This window comes from Amblyraja radiata, chromosome 27 (genome assembly GCF_010909765.2).
Source record: "Amblyraja radiata isolate CabotCenter1 chromosome 27, sAmbRad1.1.pri, whole genome shotgun sequence".
NCBI classification, from domain to species: Eukaryota; Metazoa; Chordata; class Chondrichthyes; order Rajiformes; family Rajidae; genus Amblyraja; species Amblyraja radiata.
The window spans coordinates 16,009,902-16,028,319 of NC_045982.1; the positions used below are offsets into that span (position 1 = coordinate 16,009,902).

The following is an 18,418-nucleotide window of genomic DNA, read 5'->3' on the forward strand; positions in this document are numbered from 1 at the left end:
GCTACGTGTGTTTGAATAATAAACACTTGAGCAGAAGCGTAATAATTATCTGTGGATTTGTTTCTAACTAGTAATCATATCTTCAGGGGAGGAGGACGGTAAAGTTAGGAAAATTTGAAGGATGCCACAGATGATAAAGGAAACAAATAAAGCAGCCACATACTTGAGTGGTGACTATAGTGTGAACAAGATAGGTGGTTGATATAACTTTTGTGTTCACAGGCATATCTTAAAATTAATAGTTTCAAGGTGACTTATGCCGTTACTAATGATACTCCATTGTTGCCAATTCAGTTCAACCAAAGAACCTGTACTGGTACAGTAGAATGTTTAAAAATTGTCTTAGTTTAAGGGAGGTGAGTCACAATAGATCATATTTACATGCAATAAAATAACCATAGGGCATATTATATCTGATCCAGTGATCTAGGCTGTAGAGTCACGTGTTTTATAGACATATTTTCTAAATTCCTCTGATGGAAACCGATGAAACATTTTGTAAATTCGGTTCAGTTATGAATTGTTAAGCTGCTTTATTTCAAGCCAAGGTGACCAGGTTCCAATCTGTTGTTAATCAATATGCAAAAACAGAAAATAAAGAGCATACCACACTGATTGACATCAGTTAGTTAACTTAGTTAAACACCACTTTGCATTTATATAGCCATGTCAATATAGTAAAATTACTCTTAATGCTTATATAGTGAAAGCAAAAATGACACCGGCAAAAAACTGATATTAACGTTGTAAGACAATATAGGTTTTCTCCAGGTTCTGTTCCTGTGAAGAGTTTGTAAACTGAACAGTTCACGTTAGAAACGTAGCCTCAAACCCAGCTCCCACATGGAAGATCTTCTAAAGTAGGAGATCTAGAACCTTGTGTATGGTGTCAGGATACCAACTTGGCTCTTAACATTAGCATGACAGAAGAGTTGATTGTTGACCTAAGGAAGCCAGAAGGTGAACACAACCCTGTCCTCATCAATGGAGCTGCTGAAGCGATGGTCGACAGCTTCAAGCTCTTAAGCGCCAGCAAACTAACCTGACCTCCCTTCACAGTGTCGAGGTGATCAACAAACTATATCAGTGTAGGTATTTTCTTGGGGGTCTGAAATGATTTGGTACAGCCGTGAGAATTTTCTTGAACATCTGCAATGTGCTGTAGAAACATCTGCGATGTGCTGTAGAAACATCTGTGATGTGCTGCATCTTAGCCTGGTATGGCAACTGTTCTGCTCTTGTCTGCTTGAATCCGCAAAGTGCCTGTACCAGCTCAGTTCATCACAGGCTCATCACTCCTTCCATCCAGTCCAACCTTGGATGAACTATGAGATCCGTACTCTCCTGAAGTCCAGACACAGGGCATTCACATCCAACGATACAGTGGCCTACATGAAGACCAGATACGACCTTGGTAAGGCCATCAAAAAGGCCAAAAGGGACTTCTGCTCCAAACTGGAGGACGAGACAGATGTTCGGCAGCTGTGGCAGGGTCTGAATGCAATCACCTCCTACAAGGCAAAACCAGGAGGCAGCTCGAATGCCGGTGTAACATCACTCCCTGACGAGCTCAATGCGTTTTACGCACGCTTTGACAGGGAGAATACTGATGTGCCTTCCCGATCCCCCATTCGCTGTGATGGCATTTCAGTCTCAGTCACAGAGGCCGATGTCAGGAAATCCTTCAGAGGGGTGAACCCCCGAAAAGCACCTGGACCTGATGGTATACCCGGCCGTGTTCTAAAAACCTGTGCGGACCAACTGGCGGGAGTTTTTACGGACATTTTCAACCTCTCACTTCTGAGGTCTGAGGTCCCCACCTGCTTTAAAAGGGCATCAATTATACCGGTGCCCAAGAAGAGCAAGGTGACGTGCCTCAATGACTATCGACCAGTGGCACTAACGCCGGTGGTGATGAAGTGCTTTGAGAGGTTGATCATGGAGCAAATCAACTCCTACATCGACAAAAACCTGGACCCACTGCAGTTCGCATACCGCCACAACAGATCAACGGTGGATGCGATCTCGCTGGCCCTCCACTCCGCACTGGACCACTTGGACAACAAAAACTCATATGTCAGGCTGTTATTCATTGATTACAGCTCGGCATTTAACACAATCATCCCCTCCAAACTGGTTACCAAACTCGCAGAACTGGGTCTCTGCGCATCCCTCTGCAACTGGATCCTCGACTTCCTCGTCCACAGACCACAGTCTGTTCGTATTGGTGGAAATGTGTCGGCCTCAATAACAATCAGCACGGGAGCACCTCAAGGCTGCGTGCTCAGCCCCCTGCTGTACTCACTCTATACCCATGACTGCGTAGCGAACCACAGTGCGAACTCCATCATCAAGTTCGCTGATGACACCACTATTGTGGGGCGTATCACTGATGGGGATGAGTCAGAGTACAGAAGAGAGATCGAGCAACTGTCCCTATGGTGCCAGCGCAATAACCTGGCCCTGAACACCAGCAAAACCAAGGAACTGATTGTGGACTTTGGAAGGAGTAGGAGGGGGACCCACAGCCCCATTTATATCAACGGGTCGATGGTTGAAAGGGTCAAGAACTTCAAATTCCTGGGGGTGCACATCTCTGAAGATCTTTCCTGGTCCGAGAACACGAACGCAATTATCAAAAAAGCTCATCAGCGCCTCTACTTCCTGAGAAGATTACGGAGAGTCGGATTGTCAAGGAAGACTCTCTCTAACTTCTACAGGTGCACAGTCGAGAGCATACTGACCGGTTGCATCGTGGCTTGGTTCGGAAATTTGAGCGCCCTGGAGAGGAAAAGATTACAAAAAGTAGTAAACACTGCCCAGTCCATCATCGGCTCTGACCTTCCTTCCATCGAGGGGATTTATCGCAGTCGCTGCCTCAAAAAGGCTGGCAGTATCATCAAAGACCCACACCATCCTGGCCACACACTGATCTCCCTGCTACCTTCAGGTAGAAGGTACAGGAGCCTGAAGACTGCAACAACCAGGTTCAGGAATAGCTACTTCCCCTCAGCCATCAGGTTATTAAACCTGGCTCGGACAAAACTCTGATTATTAGCAACCACTTTCTGTTATTTGCACTACCAGTTTATTTATTCATGTGTGTATATATTTATATCATGGTATATGGACACATTTATCTGTTTTGTAGTAAATGCCTGCTATTTTCTGTGTGCTTAAGCAAAGCAAGAATTTCATTGTCCTATACAGGGACACATGACAATAAACTCACTTGAACTTGAACTTGAACTTAGCATGCGATGCATCAGGAAGACTGAAATTATCACCAACATGCCTGTCGTCTTGATATTTCTCTCTTCTACCTTCTGGGAGAAGATACGCAAGCTCAAAGCTAGATGTTCACTCGTAAGAACAGTTTTTTCCCCCCACTAGTTAACTCCTGAACCAATCACATCTTCCACATCCTGTTCATGAGGTTGCTGCCACCTGCACTTACTCTTAACTCTACCTCATTCCATTATTCTGTTATTGTACTTTAATATTATTTTACTCCACCTGGATGTTACACTACAATTTTGCATAATTCTGCTATTTTGCACTTCTTGTTGTGTTTAATGTTGTATTTATGATGACTGCATGTACACTGGACATCCCAGAACTGTGTATTCTCATTTTGGTTTAATACTGCAGGGATCATCCAGAGTTTCTAAACATATTTGCACATTAATAGAATAGACCTCATTAAGGACACAAAGTGCTGGAATAATTCAGTGGGTCAGGCAGCATCCCTGGAGATGTTTCAGGTCAGTACCCTTATTTGTGTCCTTTTTTGTAAACCAGCATCTGCATTCCTTGTTTCTATTTCTGGACCTCATTCAGGGATCTCCAAGAAGTGGCCAATAAGTAGAAAGCAATATTTTTGGCAAGGCAATAAACATATAAAAAGCATTGTACTAATTTAGCTTGAATTTATATTCCTGTTGAATATCAAGCCGAGGGATATTTGTGTTGTTGGATCGAACATTTACACGCTTCAAACACTTTTTATTCATCAAGCCAATTCCTGTCATTCAAGGGTTGTCTTACCAAGGGAGACTAAATAGTTTGGATCTGTAGTTCTTGGAGTTTAGAAGAATAAGGGTTGATCTTATTCAAACATATGATATCCTAAGGAGCCTTGACAGGGTAGATGTTGAGATGTTTTCAGCAGTGGGAGTGTCTTGAACAAAGGGACGTGACAACATGGTAAAAGGCCTGTCTTTTGAAACTGAGGTACATAGAAATTTCTTCTTGCAGAATATGGTGTACTTCTGAAATTCTCTGCCCTAGTGGGTAGCGGAAGTTAATCAGAAGCATTTAAAATAGAGCTGGATATTTAGAAACAGGGAACTACAGATGTTATTTTACACAAAAAGACACATAGTGCTGGAGTAATTTAGCAGGTTAGGCAGCATCTCCAGAGAACATGGATAGGTGATGTTTTGGGTCTGATTGTAGGTGGGGTAGAAAGAAAGCTGGAAGAGTCTGAAGAAGGGTCTTGACCCTAAACATCACCCATTCTTTTTCTCCAGAGATGCTGCCTGTCCCGCTGAGTGACGCCAGCTTTTTGAGTCTAAGCTGGAAGAGAAGATGGGCAGGACAAAGTCTAGTGGGTAATAGATTGATCCAGGTAAGGGTTTTTTTGATAGGCAGGTGGTGGACAAAGACCAGAGATGGAAATTCACAAGGTGTGAGGCAAAAGGATCGAAGAGTTGCAAAATGTAAAGCTAAAGGAAGGACTGTAGGTGGAAGGGGACGGGAGAAATAAGTGCAAGTCCAGTGGTGCACAGGGCAGGGGGGGGGGGGGGGGGGGGGGGGGGGAGGAAAGGAGAGGACGTGGGTATTTATAGTTACCTAAACCTGGAGAGACATTTTGTACCCTTTTCTGGATAAACATTTGATATATTGAGGTATAGAGGTAAATGGAGAAAGGGCACGGTAGATGAATTAGAGCCACTATAGATCAGCCATCAATCATATTAAATGATGGGGCGGTTTGAAGTGCCTGATGACCTACTTTTGTTCCAATTTTCTTACATTAATTATTTTGGAGAACTTACTGGGTGGGCATCAAGATAAGATTGAAAACACAGTCGGCCAGCATCAGTGGAGGCGATGGACATGTTTCAGGTTAGGACTCTTCTTCTGGCTGCTGTCAGTGTCGGGGTCCCTGCTTGATCCGGTGGCAATATTGTCGCAGGTCCCGTCTTGAAAGCCGTTGGGTGCACAGGTGCACTGATGCCTCCAGTCTGAGGGCAGATGGGAGCGTGGTTGGGCCCTGTAGCATCGGTGGGGGTCCCGGTCTTGAGATGTGCAAGCTGTTGCCTGACCAGATTAATATTTTCAGCATTTGCTGTTTAACTTCAGATTTTTAGAATCTGCAGTATTTTGATTTTGAACTAAATTACACATTTTCTACCACAACATTGTAAATGGATCATGTAATTGTGTTATGATTTTTATCTCTCCATCTTCAGATGCATTGTTAATGACTGGAATGTCAGAATTAGCCATATTTGAAAAATTGCACAACTGCAATTTAATTTACAATTACACTGATATTAAAGCATGTGTGCAGCAAGAGATGTACAACTCAACATGGCCTGACAAATAACATTCATATCGTACAAAACTCAAGACAGCAACAATTTCCAATTTAAGATGTTGCTTCTAATATATTTTCTTCAGAAGATATCCAACTGCTTTTTACAGTATTCCAGTTTCAAAAAGGTGCCTTCTCTTTCTCTGCCTGGGGTTGCTCTCACCCTGTTTGCATAAAACGTAACAAATTCTCTGTCCTTGACTGTCAATAAGAATACCAGACTTCCAGTTTCCAATTGTTGAGTGTTACCATTAACCAGAAACTTAAATGAAACAGCAAAATAAACCTAAGTTCGAACAGTACACCTGTAGCATGTGGCTCATTTCCTGACTCCACAAACCCATATGCCTCAGAGTAATGTGTGACGGAACACTCCCTACTTGCATGGATGAGTACGGTCCCAACAACACTCAAGAAGTTGATATAATCCAGGCCTAAGAAAGTGGTCCACCGATTGGCACCCCTTCCACCACCTCAAGCATTCAATCCCTCCTGCACTCCAGTGTACACCATTTGCAAATACACTGCACATATTCATCCAGGCTACTTAAATAGCACCCTGCAAACATACAGCGTCTGTTATCAAGAAGGACATAGGTAGAAGTTCATGGCAACATCAACACATTTGTTTCTTTTTAAGCCATACACAATTCTGACTTGAAACTATATTGTGATTGTTTCCTGTGTATACATCCTTGAACCCTCTACCCCAGTGCTTCTTAAACTATTTCAGTGTCATTCACCCTTGAGTCTTTATCACAATATTTCATTCACTCTTGACTAAATTTTCTTGTTTTTTGGTAATTTTCGTCTTATTCTCCCTTGTGTATAATTTTATATATAATTTATTTTGTCACATGAACAAAAAGCATAAATTAACTCATTTCTTGAGTATTTATTTTATTCAACATTTTGAACATCCAAAAAAATATGTAAAAACTAGGAGTGAAAAAAAAGTTTAATTACCACTGGAGTTGGAAAATCATTCTATAAAAAAACATTCCAACGTCTAAACACTGGGCCCCATCCTATCCTTTCGGGCTTTGATTATTGTAGTCTTTTTCTTGGAAAACTAGCTCAAAAAACCATGGAGTAAGTGATTTAATATATTAGTATCTAACTAATATAACTTTCTATAACTCTCCACGTCGAAAGCTCACAATACCACCAAATATCAACTTGCCATTTTCGGTACACTTCTCTCCAGAAGCTGGCTCTTCCAAATTCAGATATATTTTAAAGGTTGTGCATGTGTACTGACATGTATATGTCACATGCATGCTCAAAAATCATCACAACATTGTGTATTGCTCAGTTGTGAATATCTGGCGGCCTCCCATCCTCCCAACTAGGAGTGACAAAAAAATTAAGAACAGAAAAATTATTAGAATTTTTCTAGTTTACGTAAAATTAGTAAACAACTGTCTTAGAACATAGAATTAGATTCTTAGAAACAATGTTTTCTTATTGTGTATGTCTTTTTAAATGCATCATCCACCCTAAAATTATGCTTCTATTATTATTAGAATTATTTTTAGAATAAAATTAGAAGTACTTCTAATAAAGTCACAAGGTGACGCTATTAGTAGTATTTAGAAATCAAAAGTTAAAACTGAAATTGCCACCAATCAGTTAGCAACTGCACCACAGAGCAAATATTTTAATATTGTTTTAAATAATGTGGATTTTGTAGCCATAACTGATATACTGGATATGCTGACCTTAATGTTTGAACACAATGACCCATTTGCTGTGGCCGTGTCTGCGGCAGTGTTGGTGTAACCAGGGTTACTAATTCAAACTCACAAAATACTAAAGTCGCTAGAATAGAAAATGCAGAATATCACTACAAGAAACTGGCACAATCTAACTTCGTCTAAAAAACGGGGCTCAAATCTCCTTACGGCACGGCACTACCTAGAATTCATGTTGCTTGATGCAAATAAGTGCTGGTAGATTGAAGTGCAGTAAATATATATAGAATTCTAGTTCTAGCAGAAAAGTAGCTACATTGGCACTCAAAGTAAAGTTACAGTTCACAGTTGCCTACGGCAATCCTCCAGTGTTGCCAATTATAAATTTATGATCCCACTAGCTCGTCAGGTCTAAAAGATTATATTACAGTAAATTTGGGAAATATCCTAGTTTGAAATTAGAAAACCAAAGGTAGAGAGAAAAAAACGTATCAAATTTCCAGCTCCACTGCCATTAAAACAAATAAGAGCTTACTAACCACTTTAATGGCAATGCCTTTTTTAAGTATAGAAAAATATATATAAATATCTGAATAAATTAAGTCACTCACCCTTCATTCACCCCTCTAGTTTAATTCACCCCAAAATAATTTAATTCGCCCTTGGGTGAACCATTCACCAGTTTAAGAAGCACTGCATCTACCCAACAACACTGGAAGTATTTTCACAAAAAGGACTGCAGGTCAAGAAGACATGGATGGATAATAAAGCAAAGCCCACATTCCACAAGTGAATGTTAAAGTTTTCCCTTTCTCACATCAACATCCATGCACTGAACTTAACAATTGCCGTGACGTTTGTGTTATGAAATTATACCTACTTGTAATTGGGTTGAATAAACCCATTCCACAAATGTTCTTTACAGAGTGAAACCATTGAGACATTTTTTTAAATCTATGGATTCATACTGGAAAATATGAATGTTGAGTAACAAGTGATTATATTTTTGTTGTAATAACATCCTTTGGTCAATTAGCTTGCCAGTTATATATGAGCATTATTGAGAATAATAGTTTTAAAATAGAGGAATAATCATAATTGTTATCATTTTCATATTACATAATATTTAGTGGGTCAAATAGACTATTTTAAGGTAATTATCGATTAAATGTCTGTGGAGAGGGAGGGGAAGTGTGTAAACAAAGTATTTTTGCATGAAGATGGGCAATATCTGTGTGTACATACATTTTATCTTTTTAAAATCATTCAGCACCAAATTTCTTCTCTTAAAAGCACCCCTCCCCTACATGTCAACTTAAAGGATCCAAAATAAACAAATGACATTATTATTATATGTGCAAACTGCTTAATGTTCTATGACTCGTAATTCAGAGTACTTTGATGTATCCTTACCGTTATCAACTTTGTTGCTTCTTTTTGAAATATTTAAGAGTATGTTTTACCTTAGTTTTTAATGGCAAAATATGAATTTAAGATTCATATTTCGCCATTAAAAACTATGGTAAAAAACATACTCTTAAAATCGTTTTGATATGTTATTAATAGAGAATAGATGGTACATACATTTATTGTCACATGTGCATAAGAGTATGCATTAAACTATTTGGGGCAAGACTCAGAACAGGGCCATGAACCTACCGTGAACATTGTTTCTACTCTGGGTACACTATTTAGCCTAATTGGCGACTTTACGTGCATTTTTGGGGGTGCCGCATGATGATATTTTAGAAAGCATCACGACTGATTAGTTCCAGTAGCTGGAAGCGGCCGATCCTCGTATCCAAACAAAATGCCGCCAGCATCAGGCGGGCCAGGCGGCGCCATTGGTACATGTTCAGTTCCAGGGCAAGTGCGCGAGTACTTCCGGGTGGTGCTTGGGTCAGAAACGGTGGATCATGGCTGCTGATGGGGTGCAGGAGCAGGTTTTAAAGCTGCAGGCTCGTTTGTCAACCACTCAGGAACCCAAGAAGGTAAACGATTGCCTGTTGCAGGGCTCCCGGGTCACCCCGGGGCTCGGCCGTGGGACAAAACTCAGGACAGGACCATGAAACCCACCGTGAAAAAGCGTTTGTCTGACGGCTGTGAAACCAGTCTATCAACCTATTAATATATAATAAATCAAACTATCGTAAATCAGTGGGTCAATGCCTGCGATGCGATGGGGGTGTTCACCAAGCTGATAACGAGCTTGTTTTGACTGTCATGTTCAGTTTCCGTTTATACAAACGCATAATACGAATATGAAAGAACCTCCATTCTGTCGTGTAGGAAAGTGATGACATTGTATTCTTTAGACCTCACTGGAGTCCACTGATTTAATTATTAAAAATAGTATATGTGATTGTGAGTTTTTGAGAATGGACAATTTGCCATTGCCTTAGCATTACACTTTCTTGTACACCATCAGGAGCCACCTGGACACTGTTGGAATTCAAACTAATTTATGCAAATGAATCGAGTAATTATTAAGTGACACACCATGATTACAGTAAATGAATAATGATAAATTCCTGCAAGTTTCTGTTTTTGTGACAGCCCAATGGCTGCAAAAGTAGTACATTGTTTTGATGTAGGTTTTTTTACATTAAGCTTACTGAACTGCTGATTCAGCTTTTATTAAATTATTAGCAATGTACATTTCTCCCTTTTTTTGCTATGATTGCAGAGCAAACAGGCAGATCTTCATATGCCATAGTGTGAGGGAATAATGTTCTTTGTGATGTTATTAGTTATTGAAGTTAGATTTGTGAGACACAATAGGAAATGAAGCATCTGTTTGAAGATCACAGATTTTTCAATTTCCTAAGATCTGTGGAGCTGTCAATGATAACATTGATTTTGGACTGCATCATGATGTAGTCTAGCTTTCCCAAATGATGCTGGAAAATAGGGCTGTTAAAATAAAATTGGGTTTAGATAGATTTAATGGAAACCAAACAATCTGTGGTTGAAATATTTTTTTTAATAGTAATTATGGGACATCACACGAACTATTTGGGTGTTTACTATAAACTAACAAATTCATGATCATCTTTTCAAGTGCTACCTGCTTTTTCAGGTATTGTTTTCAAAGTGATATCAAATGTGAACTGAAAGCATTTCACATGGTGGGATTTGAACATATGTTTTCCAGATTGAAGAATCTATCAACACGCTATAATGTGACTATCAAAAATTGCATGTTTGATTCCCAAACAGTCAGCAAGCTCAGTTTTCTGATGCTGAGATTTCTTATGGAATATATTCAGCAATCATTTTGGTCAATTTGGTACTTGGGATTCATGAGTCAAACGATTTGAGCTCGACAAAAATACCGCAGGTACTAGAAATTGAAAAAAGTGCACAAAATGTGGTTAATCTGCATCAATGCAGGCAGTAATTGCAGAGAGAGTAGTAGAGTTAACATTTTCCAAATTCTTCAAGTTTTCATAACAAATATTAGTCATTAATAATAGATTATTAATGGAATAATGCTGCTTATTGGAGCAATACTGAGCACCAATGAGTTGGTAAACAAAATAACTAACAATGTTTGGTTTGGGGCAGATGTGGAAAGTGGAGAGATTGTAAAGTGTCAATAGTTATGATGGGTTTTTTTTGCTATTTCAACAGTGCAGCTGCATTCCCACTTTTGTCCATATACCTCTGAAATCATTAAAAAAATAAAGTTTGACGAAAACTTCTGTGTACCCAACAAATGTGATACCATGCTTTAGAGGGGGAGAAATATTTATTACATGTATATTTATAAATTCCATATCATGTGAAAATATTTTGACCCGATGAGCACAGTTTAAAAAGGTACCCTGTCAAGGGTTTCAACATTGGATTTATTATTAGATTTTTTTTCTAAATTTAAATTCTCAATAGTTATCCTTGTGGGAATGCTTATTCACAAGGGATTCTTCTGCATTTGTTTTTCTGTACCTGCAGATAGAAGAAGCAGAGATTGTTTTAATCCTTTTGTGGGATGTTGGCCTGCTTTTATTGCCCATTTCTAATTGCCTGTGGAAAGTTGTTAGTGAGCTGTCATCTTGTACCGTACCAGTTCCCATGTTGTATCTATTTCCATCTGTTGATTTTTTCCAGAATTTTGGTCCAGTATCAATGTAGTAATGGCAGCATGGTATGTAAATTGAAGGAGAGCTGGCATTGGTTGCATTACCGTGGGTTTTGCATTTCATGGAAGTAATGGATGTGCAATATGCTGTTGGTGAAGTGTTGTTAAGATGTAGGAATGTGCCTTGTACGGAGTATATCAAGCCACCACCATTCACAGGTAGTGGAGGGAATTAATGTTTATGTTGGTATGTAGTGTGCTAATTAAGTTGGCTGATTTGTCCCTGATGATGTTGAGTTTCCTGAGTATTGGAGCTGCAGTGATTTGGGCAAGTATATTCAATACCTACCTGACATGTCTTTCAGGGGATGGAATGTCAAGAGGTAGTCACTTGCTTCTGACCATAGACCACTTTGCTGTAGACCACCTTGTTTAATAAAACACATTCTTGAGATTATTCCAATCACTCCAATCTTTAATATCCTATTTCCTATAAATATTTTTTTATATTCTGCAAATGTAAATGGACAAGCCAGAAATAAATTACAACTCTGCACTTTTGAGGTTTGGGTGATGGATGTTACATGAACCCTAGTCGTGTTACAAATGTTGATTCCTGTACAGATATCTTTGTAGCAATCTATGCAAGATGATTGGTTGTATAAAATGTGAGATTGTGCTTTTATTTCCTGTTGGCAATCTGCAAAAATCTTGGTTTCCTGGTTAATTACCAAATCGCAAACGTTTTCATTAAACCTAATGGCATAAACAATGGTATCTTTTATAGCTAGGGTATCTTAAAGGCTTCCCCATTATTTTGAATGGTCATGAACCAGGAATTCTTGTGAATCAGTTGGGATAGGCTTTGTTACCATATTTAATTCAATTGCTCTGTCCACCCGATAATCTGTTATTTTGATGCAGCAGGGAATATTGTGTCTGCTTCAGGAGTTTATTGTTGGCATGCAAATGACTTCGCCTCTCAATTGAAACTGCCTGGAGATGTTGGCCTAAGAATGAATGCTAATGATAGACACAAAATGCTGGAATAACTCAGCAGGACAGGTAGCATCTCTAGATAGAAGGGATGGGTTATGTTTTGAGTCGAGACCCTTCAGACTGAGGGGCAAAGATCAAGGAAAATGTAGAATAGGAAAGTGACAACAAGGCATTTAAAGATAAAATTTAATCAGGAGGACGTCAAACTAGTCAGAGAACTAGGATGGGGGAGGGATGGAGAGAGAGGGAAAGCAAGGGTTACTTGAAGGTAGAGAAATCAATATTCATACCGCTGGGTTGTAAGCTGCCCAAGCGAAATATGAGATGCTGTTCCTCCAATTTGCTTTGGGCCTCACACTGACAGTGGAGGAGGCCCAGGACAGACGGGTCAGTATGGGAATGGGAGGGGGAGTGTTTAGCAACCGGGAGATCATGTAGGTTTAGGCGGACTGAGCTGAGTGAAACGATCGCCAAGCCTGTGCTTGGTCTTGCTGTTATATAGGAGTCCACACCTGGAGCAGCAGGTACAGTAAATCAGGTTGGAGGAGGTGCAAGTGAATCTCTGAAAGATCTGTCGGGGTCCTTGGACAGAGTCGAGGGAGGAGATATAGGGACAAGTGCTGCATCTCCTATGGTTGTAACTATGATAATTGCTGATTAAGTTGCCTGCCTGATTCAAAAGTTTTTTTTTAAATGGTGATTCTGAATTTGTTTGTGTGTTTGACTATTTTTCCTTTTGCAATTTCAGAACCGATTTCCTTGTAAACTGAGATACCATAATCCAAATATGGAACAAATTATCATTATCTCTCATGTTGGAAGGAACTGCAGATGCTGGTTTAAAATGCAGATGCTGGTTTAAACCCTTCTTCAGACTTCTCTGGAGGGAACGAATGGGTGACGTTTCAGTTCGAGACCCTTCTTCATGGTCTCGACCCGAAACGTCAACCATTCCTTCTCTCCAGAGATGCTGCCTGTCCCACTAAGTTACTCCAGCGTTTTGTCTCTATCATTATATCCCTATTAAGTTGTGTGATATCAAATGAAGTCGTACTTTTTCCACTATGATTTTAACATAGAAGAACATAGAAAAATAGGTGCAGGTGTAGGCCATTTGGCCCTTTGAGCCAGCATCACCATTCAATATGATTATGGCTGATCATCTAATATCAGTACCCAGTTCCTGCCTTTTCCCCATATCCCTTGATTCCTTTAGCCCTAAGAGCTTAATCTAACTCTCTCTTGAAAACGTCCAGTGAATTGAACTCCACTGCCTTCTAATTCCACAGATTCACAACTCTCTGGGTGAAAAACGTTTTCCTCATCTCAGTCCTAAATGGCCTACCCCTTGCATAAACTGTGACCCCTGGTTCTGGACTCTGGAATTCTGTGCTTCATTGTTGATATGCTTTGGAATTGTAAAGTATTTATTTACTCTTGTTGATCTCTAGGAACTTGTTGATGGTTGAGAGCTTGATTTGGCTGAAAGTTTTATATTTGCAAGTCACATCAGGTTGTACACTAACTGAATAACAAAAGTGAACCTTTCTCATTCCTTTTTCTTTCAACTCCCAATGCCCCTAATCCATCCCCATCTACTGAATATTGTTTTAGCAAAATATTTCACTTAGTAAATTCAATATTTAATGACGAGTAGATGATTTTTTTCAAAAGTTGTGATTGTATGATGAATTTATAAATGGTTGATAAAGAAGCAGGCCGTCTTTTACTTTACTGGGTGCAATATTTGTTCTGACTGTACAGAATTCCTGTTTACTTAGCCAGACATTAGTGATATATTTTCAATTGCTGACGCATTTGCTCCATCCTAAAAGTGATTTGTTTTGCAGTTGTTGCTTAATAGTTTAAAAAAAATTAATACACATGCTCTTAAAATGGCTATTGTTCTATGAACTTGGTAGCATGATCAAGCATTTTTACATTCTTGGCCTGGATAGTATAAAGCTGCTACTGAAGTTTCAGGAACTCTTGCTTTTGGTGCATTGGACAGGAATGTACTTCTGCTTTTTGGTTGAGGAGTTTAGTTGAATCAATACGTTATCGATAAGTCTCTGAAATTTGTGAACTAATTGCAACTCCACTGATGGGATGAAGATTTTTTTAACTCACTGTTAGGATTCTTTGTGAAATGATATACAGTCTCGGCACCTAACGTTATGTCTCAATTGCCCTCGCTTGTTGTAATATAGTATTTTATAAGCTTGCTGCATATAGATAAGGGCACAGATGCTGTTGCAGATTTAATGGAGGGCCATCTGAATGGAATTGCCCTCTGGCACTTTTTTCTTGTTGAGTCATGTCCTACCTTTACATTTCAGCTGCATTCAGAAAATTGGTGTAAGAGGATTGCTAATATTTAAGATCATAGTTCCTTTTTCACGCTTTTGATTTGTTTGCTACCGTTTCTGTATATGGTGCATGTTTTGCATTCATGGTGTATGTTATGTATTCATGGAATGTGGGTGTGTTGCTCGTAAATTACCACTTAATGGTCCTTTTCTATTTTTCTACATAATGTGAAAATACAAATACAAAGGGCCCAGGCAGAGGAATCAATAATACTTTGTTCCTCTTTTTAAATAGTTGACTCAATTATAAATTCTCAAGAGACTTGTCCATGAGATTTTTCTGTTGCAGCTACGTCACTTGACCACTGAAGAAAGAATTTTAGATTTTATTATTTAATGCAGTGTGGATATTGTTGGTAAGGGCAGTATTTGTATCTATAAATAGACACAAAGTGTTGAAGTAACTCAGTGGGTCAGGCGGCATCTCTGAAGAACATGGATAGGTGATGTTTTGAGTTGGGGACCCTTCTTCAGACTGATTGTAATGTTAGAAGAGAGGAGGGGCAGGACAAAGCCTAGCCGGTAAGGTGGGATTTTGATAGGTGGATGGTGGACAAAGGCCAGAGATGAAAAGGCGGAAGGTTTGAGACAAAAGGATTAAAGAGTTGTGAATTATGAAGCTAGAGGAACGAATGTAGGGGGGGGGGGGAAGAGAAATGGGTGCGAGTCGTGGTGGGGCACAGGGGTGAAAGGAGGGAGGGGGGACTGTGGGGGAAGAAGGGAGAGTGGGGGGGAGGGGGGTTATATCTAATTGGCAGTAGGAGAACAGTAGTGAGCTGTCATTTTGTATTAAAGGGACTCCCAAAGTGGTGATAAGTAGATGTTGCAGGATTTATACATCAAGGAACAGCACTTGTATTTTTATGTTTTCTCTGCTGAGGAAAGTGCTTGTGTTGCTGTGTTTGCTGCCCTAGTCATTCTAGGGTACAGAATATAGAAGTTTCAGGTTGGGAGATGCTATTAAAAGTGCCTTGGTGTGATGCAGTAGTGCACTGTGTAGATATTGACTGGAGGCAGACCAATTTCCCTCTGGAATAAATAAAGTGGTATTGTATTGTGTCATATTATGCAATGAAGCCATGATATACCAGTAGAAGAGAAAATTAATGCATAGGATGATGGATAGGGTGCCAGAGGAGTTTGATGCATGACCATGGTTTTTATAGAGCTTCTAAAATGTCGTAAATTTGTACTCAATCTGACTTGCAGCTTGTAAAGGTTTAAAAGATTTTGAGGAGCATGAGGTTCCCAGACTCTGACACAATGTAAGGGACATAAGTATTTATGTGGCTTTTCCATTTGTAAGTTTCTGGTTACGATTGATCCCTGGGATATTAATGATTCCGGATTGGCAAATGTATTGCCATTTACTGCAATGATATTTGAGGTTGCCATGTTAGGATTCCTTCTAGCTTCATATTGCAGAATATCTCCTTTGCAATTCGTAAAACATTTTCATGCTCTGCTGCAGACTGACTAATGAAGAGCTGACTTCTGAATGTTATTTATTAGTCATCCCACCATGGCTTATTCGAAGTACCATTAGTCAATTTTCCAATCATTTGGATTGAACCTCGCAGGTTTGTTACCAGGCTATTTTTAATTGTAGATGTTGCCTCTCTATGAGTACTGAATTTGATTCGGCCTTGATAGGGTTGCTATACAATTCCTGTGATTATATATGTTATTTGTGCTTAAAAACATTATCCTAAAAGCAATAAATTCTATATTCTTGGTGTTTAACAATTTTTCTATCAAGTAGGTACTTGTTACTTTCCTCTTCTCCCGCGTTTTAATCAGGAGGCATTGATCCTGTCTATGCATTCAGTCATTGAATATTGGAAGGCTACTAGTGTGTAGGCTATTACAGTTGTACAGTAATGAATGGCAGTGGTAGTGTATAAATATTTTTCTCCTGCAATTAATTTTATTTAAATTTGTGCTGTCTATGCCTTTACTGATAAGTGGCTACTATGTTTCTCTCTTACCGTGTCATAATCTTTAATCGATCTGAAAGAAAACTCTTTAATCTCTATAAGGGAGTTATCCATTGCAGGTATAATGTGATGTATATATTGATGAATTGACATACTGAAGTTTATTTTTAAGCTGCATTATACCATTTAGTTAATCCTTCCTGTCTCACCAACATTGATTTCCGACGTTTATGATGAAAGACATTTCTCTATACTTTATGACCTCCTCCTAGCTGTGGTAATTTGTAGAAGAGTCTACCATTCCTATTCATGTCCCAAAAGTAGCTCCAGATCAGGAACTACTTGTGAGCATCAAATGTTTCCATCCTTCATGATGTTGCACCTCAGGATAATTGTTTGATATGTAGACTCTTGCACAAAGACCTGCCCCAATAAAGGCACGTCATTTTATTTTTTCCTCTCTGATGGACACAAATAGTAGATTCCATATATCAAACTGCATTCTTTAGCTGTGCCTTAAAGAATTAGAGTGAAGCGGATTTTCAGTTTCTTGTCAATTACAGAAGATTTTTGGACGCAAGTCACTTTGAAAAAGGTCTGCTTCTGCCTTCATTTAATTGTATAAACCCTTGACACAAACAAAATGTATCCGTTGAATGATTCTCCTTTTATAGTTGTAAAGTAAGTTGACTTTTTTAGAATTTATCAGTGTTAACATTTACAGCATGTACCATGGTTAGGACACCACAAAATAAAGTTATAAGACAATGAACTTTTATTGCAAATTTAGAAGATGGTTCTAATTTTTTATGAAGGTCAGAATTCTACAAGTTGTATAATAGCTCATGCAAATGCTGCGCCAGGGAGAAGTTTTAAGTTCTTGACATTACTCATGTGATAATTAAGACTCAGCCTGACAGATGGTAGCCTTTGACAGGACACATTTTGCAGATGATGAAATTAACTAGTTATCTTTTGCAGACTGAGATGTTGAACATGTTAGTCAAAAAAATTGGTGATGAAAAAGAAACCTTTGGCTCTATTTGGGCAATAAGTTGACATTGGTAACTGAAGAATTTCAAAGGATATATCCTTAAATTAGAAACTATATCGTGAACAGGGCAGCAGCAGAATCTAACAACGTATCAGTGGCAATGTTCTAAGTGCAGAAGTTTAAAAAATTTAGACAACTGATGAGCTTGACAGATTTAATCTTAATATTTTCTATATTTCAATGATCTACAACTATCACGTCCCCTATCTGGTGCAGGGGCATCAAAAGGAATGCAGCTCCACAAAGAGCAATCCAACCAGTTTGTCACTTCTTTCCATTCCTCAAGGCCGTACAAATGTTTAAAACAAAAATAAATCTGCAGACCTTGATCTCCAGAGGGAATTAATAAAACAGTTGAAGTAAAGATAAGAGTCTGAAAACTATTACCTCCAGGTTGCGGAACAGCTTCTCAACACCCATCAGGCTCCTGAACACTACAAAACATTAAACTATGAACTGTGGACTGTATTGGTTGCACTAAGAACTTTGTTTTTTCTTGCTGCAGTATTGAAGTTATTAATTTATTGAAGTTTATTTTTGTTTATTATGTTATCTATGAGTATTGTGCTTATAGGCCTGTTATGCAGCTTAATGAAGAATTTCTTGTTCCATTGTCAGTACATATGACAATTAAACTTGACTCTTGACAACTGAACTAGTGATCGTGAGATGTGGAATGACA

The 18,418-nt window shown here is 39.0% G+C and overlaps 1 protein-coding gene across 3 annotated transcripts in view; it reads left to right on the forward strand.

Moving 5' to 3' along the window:
• The first annotated feature begins 9,169 nt into the window (after positions 1-9,169).
• The window catches only part of eloa (elongin A), a 64,693-nt gene continuing 55,444 nt past the window's right edge, over positions 9,170-18,418 (forward strand). For 2 of the 3 annotated variants that reach the window (XM_033045256.1, XM_033045255.1), the window contains exon 1: positions 9,170-9,287. In XM_033045256.1, the coding sequence (XP_032901147.1) occupies positions 9,213-9,287 (75 nt within the window). In that variant the 5' untranslated portion in view covers positions 9,170-9,212. The remainder of the gene's footprint in view (positions 9,288-18,418) is intronic. The other variant, XM_033045258.1, reaches the window with a different exon arrangement.